We start from the raw sequence: 17,016 nt of genomic DNA on the forward strand, positions 1-17,016 counted from the left end.
AGACAGCTACATTTCTTCAAACACATAGCAAAATAACGACAACAATTTTCAAAATATTCATGTATCTAGGGATCAACATATATTCTTCGACAATCAATAGTTTCTATACAATTGACCATTGCAACTTTTGTCCAAGTGAGAGGTTTAGCTAACTATAAAACAAGTGTTTATTCACCATTTCTTCATAAGAAAATGCCTGTACCAAGTCATGAATATGACAGTTGTTATCCTTTCGTTTGATGTGTTAGAGTTTTTTTATTTTTTTTATTTTTTTTATGGACTTTCCGTTTAAAATGTAATTGGAGTTCGTTATTTGTTGTTAATTTACTTTTATTCAAATAGCGACCGAAGTCAACAACAGATTTGTCTTAAATAGAACACATCAAGGCATTGCCATGAACATCAACTTCTTCAAATATCAAAAACATAGAGATAATACATATGAAAACAAATCATGAGGGTCCAAACTTTGTACAAGCATAGACATTTGTGTTTAGGTTAAACTAGTTATTTTGTTTTCCTTATATCATTATATTCATCATACTAAAATCATTTATTTATTATAATTTGCATTATTTTCTTGTTTATCATTAATTTATTATTATTTTTATTATTATTACTCATATACATATATACATATATAAATATTTTTTTTTTTTTATTATCATCATCAATTATATTATCATTATCGTTATTATTATTATTATTATAATCATTTGCATTGTCCACTAAATTATAATCATGACCGAAGTCATCATCCACAATTTCATATTTTTGATAATGAACATCATTGATGATGAAGAGTTGTTCCCCGTATGTTTTCTATTTTTATTTTTTTATTATAAAAATCTCGTTTAGCTATGCACAAATTTTACGAGTGCATGCATAGGTACTTGTAATGACTATTTCAATATTATTAACTGCATTTTTTACACATTATTCAGGTTAATGGTAAATTGGCTGGTACGTAACATACCGATGTAGTAAAAGAAAGTAAAAATGAAGTGAAAACCCCACATTATACAATATATCCTTGATTATCACTGATGGTATAGTATATAATTAGACTACAGTACATCATATTATATTATTTTATTGGGTTATAAGTATATCGTATTTCATAACAATAAAATCAAATTTTATTTGAACAGGATGCAATTCTAAAAACTGTAAAATGTTGGAAGCGCTTCTGGATAATACAGTAGTAAAATTTACGGGCCTTTAAATACTGTTCCATTTGGAAACAATGGGTACTTAAATATAATTCGGTCTTGTGGTCCATCTCCTATTCATTTAGTAAGTTAATGTCAAACATGACAGGCGAAAAAAGTGAAAACGGATTATCCACTCAGTTAACGGAGAAACCTGTGGATGAAAAAATTAAACGGAAGAAAAGTAAAAGGTAGTCGATATTTAACACAGTCACATACATTTAGTTTACGAACATTGTTATGGTATTAGTGTATTTTTTTGGGAAAATGCATATTCCGTATATTCAAAATTGTTAGTTTCACATGTACATTTCAAAAGGAAAAGGTTTAAGAACATACAGATTGGTGGTAAAAAAAACTCTGAAAGAGTTTTTAAATTCGAACAAAATGTTTTAAATCTAAATTGAAACTGAAACACGTAATTATATTTTTTTTTAAATGAATAATAATACTATCAATACTATTTTCAACGGAAGACTCTTGGTATGGGTATTTTTTAATTCAAAATTTGTATACGTAATTATATTGTTTGTAAAAATTAGAGTTCAAAATTTTATTCTGCCTTAGAAAGTTTAAATTTAAAAAACAAAATGTATTCTCAAATACATGTACAACCAAGAGCGTGTGCATATTCATTTCATTAGCAACATTGCAGTTTATCGGAATGTTTAAGCATCTTATACCTGATCAATTTAACATATTACTAAGTGCTTTAAATACTTTAATTCAACTTTTTAATAGTTAAATTTCTTCTTAGAAAAAAATTCACTAAACATCCCGAAACAAAAGTATGCCCCTAGATCCTGATTGTTCTTTTTGGTATTAAAAGTCAATGTAATGCAAAGTTAAGTAAAATATGAGGAAGAAGTTCTTTATAACAATAGGAACATTTCAGAATACTGGGGAAATCAAGGAAATTGACTTCGTTTTACAACATCACCGCATTACTCTGTTGACGGAGGCTGCCATATTAGAATATTGTATAGCAAAGTAATAACGATTTCCCGCAAATTTATTATATCTTATTACCAAAGCGTATCGATCACGAAAATAGTAAGAATTTTGTCATTTTTAAACGTATTGTCTGCTTACTTTTTTCTTCACACAAAACAACATGCAATAATTTATGGGGTTTTTTTTGTAATTTCAATAGAAAATGTTTAGGGTATAGAGAACCTGCGGCTTGGTGGTGTGAATACCCTGAAAAGTTGTTTTTTTTTGTTGTTTTTTTAATTTTAACAATATGTTTGATAACTGAATTTGAACTGTTATACGCATATATATATATCAAAAATGATTGAATACTAGTACAATGAATATTATTTCAACGATAAACTCAAGCTATTTTTTTTTTATGTTTTTTCATCATTTCAATTTTTTTCTAAATGCTTATATTGTGGAAATTCGAATATGATATTTTATTTGGTATTACATATTTTACTATAAAAAATGTAATCTCACAAAGACAAACAAGATGTTGAGTAGATTAATTTCACTAGCAACATTGATTGCTAGTTTATTTATATATTTAAGCAACTTATACGTGATCACATTATCGTATTAGTTCGTTCCTAATCCAATTTTCTGATTAGAAATGATATCACAAAATATCGCAATACAAAAGTATGCTACCTAAATCCCAGTTTCTCTTTTAGTGTTAAAAGTCACATAGTTATCAAAGGTACCAGGATTATAATTTAGTACGCCAGACACGCGTTTCCTCTACATAAAGACTCATCAGTGGCGCTCATATCAATATATTTTATAAAGCCAAACAAGTACAAAGATTAAAAGCATTGAGGATCCAAAATTCCAAAAAGTCAAAGAAACGAATTGTTAAGTAAAGTATGATGATGAATTTCTCTTTAAAAATAATCAAATTTTAAAATAATTGACTTCGTTTTACAACAATCGCTTTACCGTGTTGACGGAGACTGTCGTATCAAAGTTTTGTATAGCAAAGTAATAACGGTTTCCCTTAAATTTATAATATTTTATTACAAAAACATATCGACCACGAAAACGATTTCGTAATTTTTTAACGTAATGTCTGCTTTTTTTTCTTCACATATAACAAGATGCAATTGTTTCTAATTTCAATACAATATGTTTAGGGCATAAAGAATCTGCGGCTTAATGGTGTTAATCCTCTGAAAGAGATTTTAATTATAAACAAATACACTCGAATTTCATAATTTATTCGGTATTACATATTTTACTATAAAGAAATATAATTTCTAAGACAACGATGATCGTGAGCAAATTCATTGCACTAGCAACATTGAATGATAGTCTCTGAGTATTTAAGCAAATTAAGTGACAACTTAAATGAACGTACGGACTTTAATTCAATTTTTTTCTTAGAAATAATATCACAAAACATCGCAAAACAAAAGTATGCTATCTTTATCTTGGCTTTTCTTCAAACACCAAGAGTCTAATAAAAGTAACTATGCCAATTTTCTTGCACCAGATGCGCATTTCGACAATACATGTCTCTTCAGTGATGCTCGTGGCCAAACTTTTTGAAATCCCAAGCTTATATAAAAGATGAAGAGCTATAATCCAAAAGGTCCAAAAAGGCTTGCCAAATCCGTGAAAGGAATCAGAGCTTTGAATGAGGGAGATACATTCCTTAATTTATAATAATTTATAATATTTTGTAACAGCAAATTTTAATAACACAAACAAATCCTTATTAGGAAGAGCTATAATCCAAAAGGTCCAAAAAGTATAGCCAAATCCGTGAAAGGAATCAGAGCTTTGCATGAGGGAGATACATTCCTTAATTTATAATAATTTATAATATTTTGTAACAGCAAATTTAAATAACACAAAAAATCCAAAGTAATGCTTAATCATTCCAAAAAACCATTACGTGTTGACTCCAGGTGACTCTTAAAATGTCGATAAAATTGAAAAAGCTCTATATTAGCTCCCTTTGGTGCAAAAATGCCATTTTTTTTGTATTTTAAAAATTGAAATATTTTTTTTAACTCATCGGTGAACTATCTTTTTATAGTTGTTTTCGAATAAGCTGTACATAAACTAAATAATTCTAAAATTTAAGCTATTTCTGTAATTGAGTTGAACTTCTTCTTTTATTTCGATATTACCGCTATTTCTCCTATTAGTTCAACATTAAAAAAAAAGAATTTTAACAAAAATGTATGCTTCTTTCGAAGGCAGATCGTGAGCGTAAATAAACGGTGACCCCAATTTTTTATTTCATTTTTTTATTGAGAAAAAGATAAAGTTCATTTATAGAAAAATATAGCGAAATCCTATATTAAATAAAAATAATCATTTAGACTTATACAGTAAAATATGAAGATGAAGTGCTCTATTTTAATAGAAAAATTGCAGCAAACTTTGATGAAAAATTGTCTCATTGGCACTCATACCATATATTCTAAAACTATTTTACGAAAACATCACAAAGAATCCACGAAAACAGTCTAAACCACTTGTTTAAAATTCGACTTGTTTCAATTACAGAGTCAGTGAGAAACGTAGTAAAATAAGAAAAAAAAATACTTAAAGTTTGAATGATTAATTACATGTAATAATTTATATATTTAAATAAATATTAATAAAATCAAAATTTGATTTAGTGTAACCAAAAAATAAATGATGGTCTGCTGTTTATACAATTTTGATTGCAAATGTTATGATTGTATATAATTAATATATGATTGACACCAGGTACAGACATTATTCATTTTATTAAAAACTTACTGCATTTCTTTCGAAACATGTTTTCAAAATTGATTTGATGTTTGTGTTTGTCGAATGTCCAGCGACAACTGGTTCGTGAATATTGGGGATTTGCTAAAAGCGAACTTTGATTTTCTTCCGAATGATTTTTTTTTTTTGTGACATTGGTTGGTAAATTTTGTTTGAATAAATTTTTGGCAGATGTCCAGTGAAAACTAGTTCATGGACGTTCAGGATGATAATATATTAAACTGTAAAAAAAAAATTTGCGACAGAGTAACTTATCACATTGGGGCATTTTGCTTCATTGAAAGGAATCTTCCTCATACAAAGAGCTTACTTTTCACCAACAAAGCAAATATGGTATCATAATTAACGGACGTGGCAGGGTATTTTGACTGGCTAACATTATTTTGTTATTAGCCCATAGTCATAATTAAGTTATGTGACCGCGATGTCATCAACGTTTTTTCATGGTTATCTAAGGTTTAAAATGGAATTTAGAGTAAAATTATAAGAAATGACTGGAATATTTTTTCTGTCTATTCAAAATAACATAAAAAATATGGTGCACACTGTTAAATAATCCGCTACAGTCATTCCTTAAACATTTGTTAAATGAACTCCAAATTGTGAAGAAAAGTGACTTGACATGAAATCGAAATTGCATGACAAATCTTACATACTATATTTTGAAAATGAAGACAAATAATTGTGTTCTGTCTGCAATGTATGTATCATGTGCGAAATGTAATCATTCCCATGCCAATTTCGTATTTGTATTTATGATATACAAATGAGTTGACAATCTTGTTTTATTATTAAATTTACCGAATTGAAAAACATTATAAAATTTATATAATAACTTAAAGAGTTAACCTTGGATTCATTAAATCGTGTTCTGTATCTTTATTTCGTAGACAATGGACATAAATATATCTGACAGGTGTGCTTCTCCTTTGTCAATATTTTGATACCTATATGGCACTTAATTCTCGACTTTTATTTAACTTTCCATTTAAATTGATAAACAAATGACATTTTCGATGATTGTTTAGATTTATATTCAAGTACATCCCCCTGAATGCAACACAACCAGTGTAACTCGTCTAAGCTTAACACGTGCTGCTTAAAAAATAAATCAAATTATATAATGTATTATAAAATCATAAACATGTGTATCGATCAGATATTTTTTTAATTATTTTTTTTATGAATACGCATGAATAAAAGCTATCGTATGTATGAGGTAAGATGTTTGACATGATATATGATATTATTCTACTTGCAAAGAGTTAGAAAACCAGAACAAACTAGTTGAACACAAATATGTAGGTATTATGTACAGTGACTTAACATTTTAAATGTTTATATCCCAATGGTGAAACACTACCAAACATACTTTAAACATTGGAAGAGTCGACGAAAAAAGGGGCTCACTGGTGTTAAAACTGGTCATTTAGTTTAATTTCGCAAAATTTCGCAAAAAAACGCTATTGTAATCTAGTCTCATATAGTATACATTGTCTCATCTACATTGACCAGCATATAATTTGAAAGACTAAGGGGATTCAATAATTATTACAAACATCTTCCTTTGCCATTTTCTTTTTTTCAAACCAAGAAAACACTTACAAATTAACTACAAAATAAAAGGTATTCCGTAACAGATTTCTGTTGTATCACGTGTATGTGGTTAGTCTTATCTCATAGTGCTGTTTTTATTATTTTTGACCAAGAAAGCACTTTTAAGGAGAATTTAACTTGCATATAAAACCATTCTGGTTAAAATTATTGGATTAATTTTACGTAAAATCAATTCCATTTTTAACGACAAAGAATTTGTATTCACCTTAATTCGAACCGGAAAGCTTCAAGTGCAATAAATTTAATAGATATTTACTTATATTAAATAAACAGGATTAAGTTTAATTTATTGAAGTATTGTTCAATCGTTATATATAAAGTCAAAAGGTAATTAAACATCACCCCTTTACTTCAAAATTTCTATAGTGCGCGTTCTCAAAAATGGGTACCGCAAAAGAAATTAGAAATGGAAAAAAGAAAATGGTCTATAGTCCGAGTACGAAGAGTCTGGCAGACATGGAAAAGAACATTTTTGGTGATACAAGTCTTGTGACCAAGTTTGACGAGCATAGGAAATCTAAACTCCAAAGAAAAAGCAAGTGGTATCGGTAAGCAAAGCAACGCATAATTAGCTAGTACGTGTTTTGAGTGTCACTCTTGGCAAGAGTCAATAAATGTTTTATTATATAATAAACGGATACCCCAATGTTAATATTTACGGGAGCACATGCATGTATGTCATTCCATAGATGAAATTGTTAACTTTTACCGCATAATCAAAAAAATAAAATAAAGATATAATCGAAATACGCCATAACGTTTTACAGCATTTTTAATAGTTCTTGGCTGTCATTTTAAGGGTGCGCAGATAAATAATAACAAAATACTGATATTATTAATAATGTCTTTACGTTTATTCAAAAAGGGTTGTAGTATAACTAAGATTGCATTTCTATCAAGCAAAGTTAACATAACACGCTCATTGTTGCTTTCGAGGTGGCTCTTTTTAGTCTCTTCAATTACAATTTAATTTTCATTCATTACTTTACATTCTATCTAACTACATGATCGTAAATGTATGTCGTCAGCTGAACCTGCTTAATTGTATACCATAATATATGTGGTGTGTATGGATTCATGATTTTATTTTTATTTTTTAAAATGCTTACAGTCCATGAACACTCCTAGTAGTACCTTGTAAAACTAACTATGATATTGATTTCAGTGCGCAAAAAACATATTTCTTGAATGATTTTTTTCAAGTACACTGACCACAAAAAAGATTAGAATCCTAATGGAGCAATTTAGTATTTAAGAAAATCAGAATTAAAAAAAGATGTAGCCGTTATATACATGTAGAACAATAATAATGTGAAATCAATATTGAATGAGTTTTATATATTTTATCCAACTTCCGAAGCAAATTGTTGGGCTCTCCGGACTTTTAAGGTGGTACCTAACACTACAGGGAGATAACTCTGTAAAATCAGCTAAACGTTTTAATTACGTTGTGTCGTAAGGGAATATTTAGCTTCTCAATGATCAAAATTAGTTTTTGTCAAACTGCTATATAACCAGTGTAATTTTTCTGATAAAACGGTTGGTTCAAATTTTCTAAAAATTTTATATTTTTGTCAATGGGTCAAAGTAAGTATTTTGTAAGAATTTTAAGAAAATTAAACGAGCCAAATTAATTTTAGTCAAAGTGTTGGGTACCACCTTATTAGCTTGTCATTACTCTTCACTCAAACTATGAACAAAGTGTAGTAGTCAGCCGAGAACCACCTGAACTTTTATCGATTCCGAAGTTCACGAGTTCCGTTCGTTGACTTAGTCATGTATGAATATCCTGCTTTTGAAAGGCACACCTATCGTCATATCCATATTGCAATTAAATAATCGTCGATGGAAACAAAATAACGCTTTACAGTAGACTATACGAACTGTAGATTGTGTTGTTTATTGTTTTATGATATTTTATTTTATTTTAAACTACGCACTTTATTTATAACAATATATACGAATTTATGAATTATAATAATGAGTAATTTAAATTAATTCACATTTTCGAGTTGCAAGGCTTAATTGCAACATCTTCACTTTTCCGAAGGCTGCAACTTTTGACCTTCCGAACAAACCATGACTATTTTAGTGTCCAATTACAAAAATATTGAACCAATGATTTGGTTATAGTCTTCCAAGTTTCGGGAGAAGATGTTGGGATCACGCTAAAATGTTTAACCCCGCGGCATTTTGTAAATGCCTGTCCCAAGTCAGGAGCATGTAGTTCAGTGGTTGTACTTTGTCGCTGTGTTACATGTTTGGTTTCGTTCATTTTTTGTACATTAATTAAGCCGTTAATTAACTCGTTTGCTTTTTTTACATCTTTGATTCCAGGGACTTTTATAGATGACAATGCGATATGGTCTTTGCTCATTGTTGAAGTCTGTCCGGTGACCTAGGCTATAGCTGTTGATGTATGTGTCATTTGGTCTTTTGTTGAGAGTTGTCTCATTTGCAATCATACCACATTTTCTTTTTTTTATATTTACTTAATTGAATATACAAATATTTGACTGAACTAATTTTCAGTTTGAAGTTTACATTTCACTTTGAACATTTTTACTTGCCAGAAAATTTTTGGCAAGCTGGACATATCGGAATTGGTAGTTCCTCATCCAAGCAATTGATGAACTTAGTTAAGAAAAAAGCTACTAGCACTATTATATGTGATAAAAAAATACTAGCATAAAAAATAAGGAGACGTTATTTTAACATGCATTCGATCATAAATTATTTCACATTTATAAAAAACATATGTATAAACTAGATGACAAAATTTAAAGACCCTACTTTGTACATACATGTACCTATTTATTATTTTAACTTAAATATTTACTTCATTTTTAAATCAAATAAGGACCCATATGCACCCTCCTTTGTTGTGTATTTGATTTGCAAGTTTATGTGCAATATAAATAAAGTTAAACTGTGTCAACATGCTTACATGTATGTAATAAACAAACTAAATCGTAAAAAACATCACTAAAATGCAGGTTAAATCGTGAAATAAATAGTCAGACATTGTACGTAATTACCTATGTCCTACAAATGTATGTCAGTACATATGCATTATGTAATATATAGTGTGTGAATTTCTATACCAGTTAAACAAATATATAATTTAGAATAGTATCCTAGCATAACTTTGTATTACCTATCGTGCGAAAAACGTTTGAAAAGCTTAAGATGGGGTGATAAGTAGAAAATACTATATATACGTAACCTTACGATGGCAAGTTAACTAAAATTTCGCTTTTCGACCTATAAGTAGCTGTATGGGGACTTCTTAAATGCCTATCGAAATTTTATTTTCTATAAATGTATTGCATGTCCATTAGTTATTAAAACCTACATGGAACACATTCTAATAAAAAAAGAGGCGACAGATACCAAAAGTCATAATTATCAAACTCATAGGTCGAAAACGTCTTTACAATGCCATGGCAAAGTACAAAGAGCGACCAAGGGCAAACAACACTTTATTCTATACAAAACACAACATAGAAAACTTAAGACTGATCAACAGTGAACCCTATCAAAACCGGGGGGTATGATCAGATGCTTCGGACTTGTAAGCGGATCCTGCTTCATATGTGGCACCCGTCGTGCTATTAGTTTTGACTACGATACTCTGTCCTAAAATTAGAGAGCGAAGTGTAAAAGAGGGACGAACGATTCCAGAGGGACAGTAAAACTCACAAATCGAAAACAAACCGACAACGCCATGGCCAAAAATGAAAAAGAGTTTAACGAGTAAAAAAAAAAAAAATCGAAAAACAAACGTATCTATATACATTTCTTATTGATATGTTCTCGTTTTGAACATGCAAGCATGCTATGTTTGCCACTGAACTTTAAGCAACCAATAAACAATCTTACGAATATATTTTGAACATCTATAGTATTAAAATAACGAGGTCCAATTTGTCAGCCGTCATGGGGTAAAAACGACAAATCAAAGAATTCAACGTTATAATAGCCAAGATAGGACTATGGTGTAGAGTATAAATTACATCACTCCAGACCCTTTTGTTTTCCACATAATTAATTATGCCAATAATTAACAAGTTCCGGGTCGGATTCGATACCGATACCAATAGTATATTCACCTGGCTACCTATTACCTTATCTGTATGTTCCACATCTGACCGGCGCACCACCAAACGGTGTATTTAGGATTTTGCTATAAACACGGGTCATAATCACAGGGTTGACACGTCTATATTCAATCATTGTCACAGTGTTCCCTTTTGTAGTGTTTTAATCAGTATGACTTTCTAGGATGAAAATACTAATACTTAAAATAAGGCGTATAGGTACTGTTTTCAATTTGTTAGCCGGCATGACTTAAAACAGCGAATCAAAGAATTCAACTTTATTTATAACTAATAAAGGACAATGCTGTTGATTAAAAAATACTCCATTCCAGGCCCTTTTGTTTTCAAAATAATTAATAGTACCAATAATTGATAAGTTCCAGGTCGACGAGTTCAAACAGAAAGATTTTGAAAGCAGAGAAAACTGTGCATCTTATAATCGGCATGACTTTATCAGATGACAATACCAATACTAAAATGAGGCTTACAAATAGTTATGTACTTTAATTCATTCACGGACTCGCGATATGACGGGTGTGTTTCTGCGATAATTTAAAATCCGTTCGTATTTCGTGCCTTTATGATAAGAATCCATTATAATCGCGTATGTACATTTATAAAACTGTACCCAACATCGCAAACAAAAACTGGAAAGACAAATAGAATATGAATAACAGAAGATTTATTGATTGTTATCCTACTGTTTAGTGGCATATATTTCATAATTAAAATTAACTTTAAATCAATATTAATACAAAACTTAAGGTTCTTCAATGAGAGAGATAATGGGGGTGATGTATGTCAGACACATTTGAAAGTTTCAAAAATATGAAATTGAATTCGAAACAGATTACCAATCATAGAGTTGTTTCGACATTTTTGTAAGATATACTGAACGTAGACCTCTACCTACACGAGGTTTAAGTTTTTATTAATGTCCCTATTCTGACCCGACTGTATTGTTATACACCCCACACAATCACTAGTGCCCATCTTGTATTTTACTGTTGCAGGAGTACTAGTACTCCAGATTACAATATTTCAATGTGGTTGGAATTAAACATGTTTAGGCTCCGTGTTGAAGGCTCCGTGTTGAAGGCCGTACTTTAACCTATAATCGTTTACTTTTTAAATTGTTATTTGGAAGGAGAATTGTCTCATTGGCACTCACACCACATCTTCCTATATCTATTAGTTAACCAAAGTTATTCAATATAATGATCTTTTTATGTTGTTCCAATGACAAAATTACACCCCAAACAGCCCTTTTTTTCGATCACATGACATCTACCGCATGTCATACATTATAGTATTTTCAGGTGATACAATTTGACATGCGTTGAATAAAAAGATCCACATTTCGACTCTGGTGACCACTTAACATACATTTCTATCTAAAATTTTACACAACATGTCATGTATTAGCTATAATTAATTATTCAATTTTATATTTAAACTTTTTCAAAAAGATTTGCAAGTAATAACAATTTCAGATGAAAGGAAAATGAACATGCAATTAATTAAATGATAATGAAGTTTCCTTGTTCGTTCAAGAAACTAAGATAATGTTATAATAACAAAAGAAAATTATAGCTGTTGCATGCAAAATGTTTCACGTCACAAAAGTCATACGTGATCATATGAATCTAATACAAGAGATGTTGACTTGAAAACTTAAGCTTGTATGATGTCCTCTAAATGTCTTTTGGTTATTTTTGGCATTGGTCTGACGTTTACCCTAGTTCTCCTAATATTCATACACGCAATTGAACCCCTCAACACAATACATCACAAACACATGGTTATTTTGTCGGGTTTTGATAAGTTGAAAAACGCTGTAAAAGACTAACAAATGATAGCTTGTGTTTACCATATTTTGACCATTGTTACACAACATATATACGTTGGAGGAGCAACCAGTTTCAAGAGGGTTATTTGTCTTTGTCTGAGTGAGCACTCTCTCCATTTTTTAAGTTTATATGGTCATTCCCTTCCTCTCATATGATCCAGTCTTTTTGACTGCTAAAAAGAATTTTTACTCAACCATTTTACTATGCTTACCCTGAGACAGGAAAGTAAATCGGGGATGATAGCATCCTCCTAATCCCAAAATCGTTCAAATACTATTACAACCATATCAATCAGTTATACAAATTAAGTCAAAATTAACACTGATACGGCGTTAAACAGCAGTCAATCAATCAATCAACCTATCGTATTTCTACACAGACTACATGTGATTGGATATCTCTCAGAGAAAAACAACTTCAAGTTGGAAAGTTTTTCTTTATTACCAGATTACTACAAAAAAAGTAGGCTACCGTAAAGCGGATTATTTTCGCGGGTGTTAAATTTCGTGATTTTCAATGAATAAGGTATACGAAATATTTTAGCGGTTATTATTTTGGCGGATTTAAAACTTTTATCAGTACCTTTGCATGTATACTTTTAAATTGGCGGAATTATTTTAGCGATTTTGTTCTATCAGCGAAAATAAGCGAAAATGTACTACCCGCGAAAATAACCCGCTACACGGTACTGTTCAAATGAGTTGGTGTGGTACCTTGGGAACGTGCTGTTCGCAGTGAGTCGGTGTCGTATTGTTATCATTTAATCTGTAAATGCATGTACATGTATTCATTACAAGGTAAAACAATGCATGTTAGTTTTGTGTGTACTTTATAAAGTTTATTTCAGAATTCGACATGAACTGACAGCTCTACTAAACTTTTTCATCAAAAAGTTGTTTTAATACAATGATTTTTATTATTCTTTATCAACACATGTACATTAGTCCCGATATTATGCCAATATTCACAGATATATATACAGATATATATAGTCCGGTGCGGAGGGTCCGATATGAGGTACAGGAATGCTATCTTTACTAGTATATACTAGTACATCTCAAAAAAAGAATATTATTCCCCCCTCTAAAAAATGAAGATGAAAAATTTGCTAGCAGCATTGACGCATTGTCTACTCTTCGTGTTTTAAAACTGAAAGTTTTGGCGTCATCAGCTAGGAATGATATAGTCATTGATGCAGGCCTTTGCACAAGCTCAACTAGACCGATAACACCATATCAACTGTTATGATATGGGTTGAGCATTTAAACGCTAAATGGATAAACAAAAAATATATCCAAAATGGACGTTGATAAAAAATAGAAAAATGACAATTATAAACAGTGAAATTCGTATACAAATTGTTCTTTTTTTCTCTCTCCCTGATTAAACTTGGTTTTATTATACACGTTCCTAAAAATGCATTATAATTCTTGAGACTTACTGGACATGATAATAATCAAATGTTTAAAAGATATGCACATTTTTGAAATTCAGACCAAAAAGAATATAATATTCATATTTTTTTATAGACATTGAACGAAAGATAGTAAAAACATACATATTTTAATGGATTTCTTTTATTGGCCTAATACATTGTATATAAATCTGAAGGTAATTTACTACTGTTCTTGTTTTTCTCGGCACATCGATTACCCTAACATTGACCGATATTTAAAGTACATGACATATATATATATACAAGTTACTTATCACATGTGCGTCAACGAACGACAGTATACAATGTATATATATGCCTCTTAACGTTCGAGGCATACCAGAGGGTCTGGTGGGGGTTCACACAATAAAAAATAAACAGCAAAAGGTGCAGATTATAGAATAAACAAAAAGAACAGAGAAAATAAGCAAAAATAAATTAGGAAAAGACAACAATAGGGTGATAACAGAAAGAATAATAGGTGTTTTTTGTACATTAATTAGGCTGTTTGTTTTTTCGCTTGTATTGTTTTACATTTGTGATTTTGGGGGATTTTATAGCTTTTTGATGTGAGCTTTGTCCATTGTTGAAGGCCGTATGATGATATGTTGCAGTTGATTTTTGTGTCATTTGTTCTCTTGTGGAGAGTTGTCTCATTTGTAATCATAACCAATCTTCATTTGTTTCATAAAAAATCATAAATAAAGAATGAAGGACCCGCATTCAGATTCTAATTATCAGAGATGACAGATACAAATATGAAAATAGAAAGTACATATGCAAAACTATGTTGTTTACTTTGTATTTTGCATCAATCCACCTACTAGGATTTCATCAAATCAATCACATTTGCACTCTTACAGTTTCGATACTGCATACAAATGAATATAAGCAGACAGTGTGCATTTGATCATGCATGTATGCGCATTCTTATACAATCACATTTTGTTTTAACATGTATGCAATTGTTTTAACAATTATAGTTTGTCCATTCCTTGTCCTCTGCTTGTTTTACATGGGCATTGACAGTTTGTTATAAATCAAAAGTTAGTTATTTCCGTATTAGATCTATGCGAATCAAGTTGGTTTCGGGTAATCCATAACTCAAGTGTGACTGGACAAGTATAATACTAACTTTAGAGCCCAGAAGAAATGTTTGTATATGGAATGATACTGAAGCCTGAATAGTAGTGGGGTGTGATTTGACATCGTTTTCTGTCAGTTTCATTAGAATGGAGATAACAATATTGTATTTTAAGCTCCGACGGCATCAATTAGTGATTTGATGGTCGCAAATATCCGTTTACTGTCTCCGCAAACGCGTCGCCAGTAAACTTAATTTGCGATCATGAAATCACCAATTGATGCCCTCGGAGCTTAAAATACAATTCAGTTATTTCCTAAATATAGTAAAATATACGCGTTGACAATTCGGCATTGAAACGTATAATTGAAGAGATAACATAAGTAATATTTCAATGTTTTATTTATATAGCAGGACCCTTGCGTATGTACTGTATATCACACAATCACAGTTTAATGTTTATATGAAAGCCAACTGTCAACGTTTCGTTATATATTTAGACGTTAAATATAAGTGCAAACTTTTAAGTTTTTTTTTATCTACATCTCGTTTTATCTGCATACTGTGGATTCATTTATTTTCGTGGGTACCAATTTTCGTGGTTTAAGGAAAATTTACATATTCGTGGATATTTAATTTCGTGGTTTTGGCAAAGTCTACACTCATTGCTTTAGAAAACTTGTTATTCGTTGAACATTTGAATTCGTGGTTCTCCTGTACCAACGAAATCCACGAAAATTGGTATACAACGAATATTATTGAATCCACAGTATATGCTTATATTTCTACATTTGCTAGAGTTATAAGGGGAGGGTTGAAATCTCATAAACATGGTTAACCCCGACGCATTTTTGCGCCATTCCCAAGTCAGGAGCTTCTGGCCTTTGTTAGTCTTGTATTATTTTAATTTTAATTTCTTGTGAACAATTGGAAATTAGTATGGTGTTCATTATCACTGAACTAGTATATATTTGTTTAGGGGCAAGCTGAAGGACGCCTCCAGGTGCGGGAGTTTTTCCGCTACATTGAAGACCAGTTCGTGATCTGCTGTTGGTTTTTTTTATGGTCGGGTTGTTGTCTCTTTGACACATTCCCCATTTCTATTCTCAATTTTATTTATATATAGAATCATGACTAGAGATCTTTAATAAAAAAAAATGTGTACATAATGGTATTTTTCCATAGCATTTTTGAGTCATCTAGGTTATTAAACCATTTAACCTATCCAGTATACAAGGGTCAAGCGCGAATACGAAAATTAGGGTTCATTGTCCAAATGAATGTTGAGAAATATACACACGAAGCAAATTGTAAAGAATGACTAATTTTTCATGTCAATCAAAGTCTTAAACACATTTTAAATACAATCTAATTTTATATTCATTTGTCAAATTTGTAATATATGTCCAGTCTGAATGAAAGTGCCATCAATCTAATAGGTGCAAGGTCAAACATAAATAGTTTTTCAGATTTAATTATTACTGTGCATGAATGATTGGTAGTAGAAACGTGTGAAATAATGAGCATCAAAGACGTTGTTGGTTAAAACTGTAATTTGGCCCTCGTAAATTTTAACCAGTAATAATTGATTAGTTTTAAACATAAATAATATAATTATATAGCTATAGTGGATTGGGAAACAAGTTGTTACAACTTATACTATATCAATCCCTTTCCACTTTACGGATGCGAGTGCTGCCTTGTAACGGCATTAGCCTGCTCTTCTTCGAAATTTACAAGGGCATCTTTTACCTTCAAGAGATATTGCATAGTTAATTAAAAATTAATCAAAGTTTATGCATGCAGTTTTTGTACTCAAAACCATACCAGGCAATGGGGTCATGATGTCAATGACACATTAATTCAAAATATGTAAATATTTTGGATAATCAAAGGGATTGGAAGCATGAAATTGATTTTGCTAATAAATTACAATTTAGATTTAACGCCTACGTAAATATCCATCAACACA

General features: G+C 30.5%; 1 protein-coding gene across 1 annotated transcript in view; it reads left to right on the plus strand.

Annotated features, from left to right (window-relative positions):
* The first annotated feature begins 1,278 nt into the window (after window positions 1-1,278).
* The window catches only part of LOC134701604 (uncharacterized), a 50,896-nt gene continuing 35,158 nt past the window's right edge, over window positions 1,279-17,016 (plus strand). Inside the window, exon 1 of the mRNA XM_063562746.1 lies at window positions 1,279-1,402. Within this exon, the coding sequence (XP_063418816.1) occupies window positions 1,305-1,402 (98 nt within the window). The 5' untranslated portion in view covers window positions 1,279-1,304. The remainder of the gene's footprint in view (window positions 1,403-17,016) is intronic.

The sequence above is a fragment of the Mytilus trossulus genome, unplaced genomic scaffold (genome assembly GCF_036588685.1).
Source record: "Mytilus trossulus isolate FHL-02 unplaced genomic scaffold, PNRI_Mtr1.1.1.hap1 h1tg000247l__unscaffolded, whole genome shotgun sequence".
Taxonomy (NCBI): Eukaryota; Metazoa; Mollusca; class Bivalvia; order Mytilida; family Mytilidae; genus Mytilus; species Mytilus trossulus.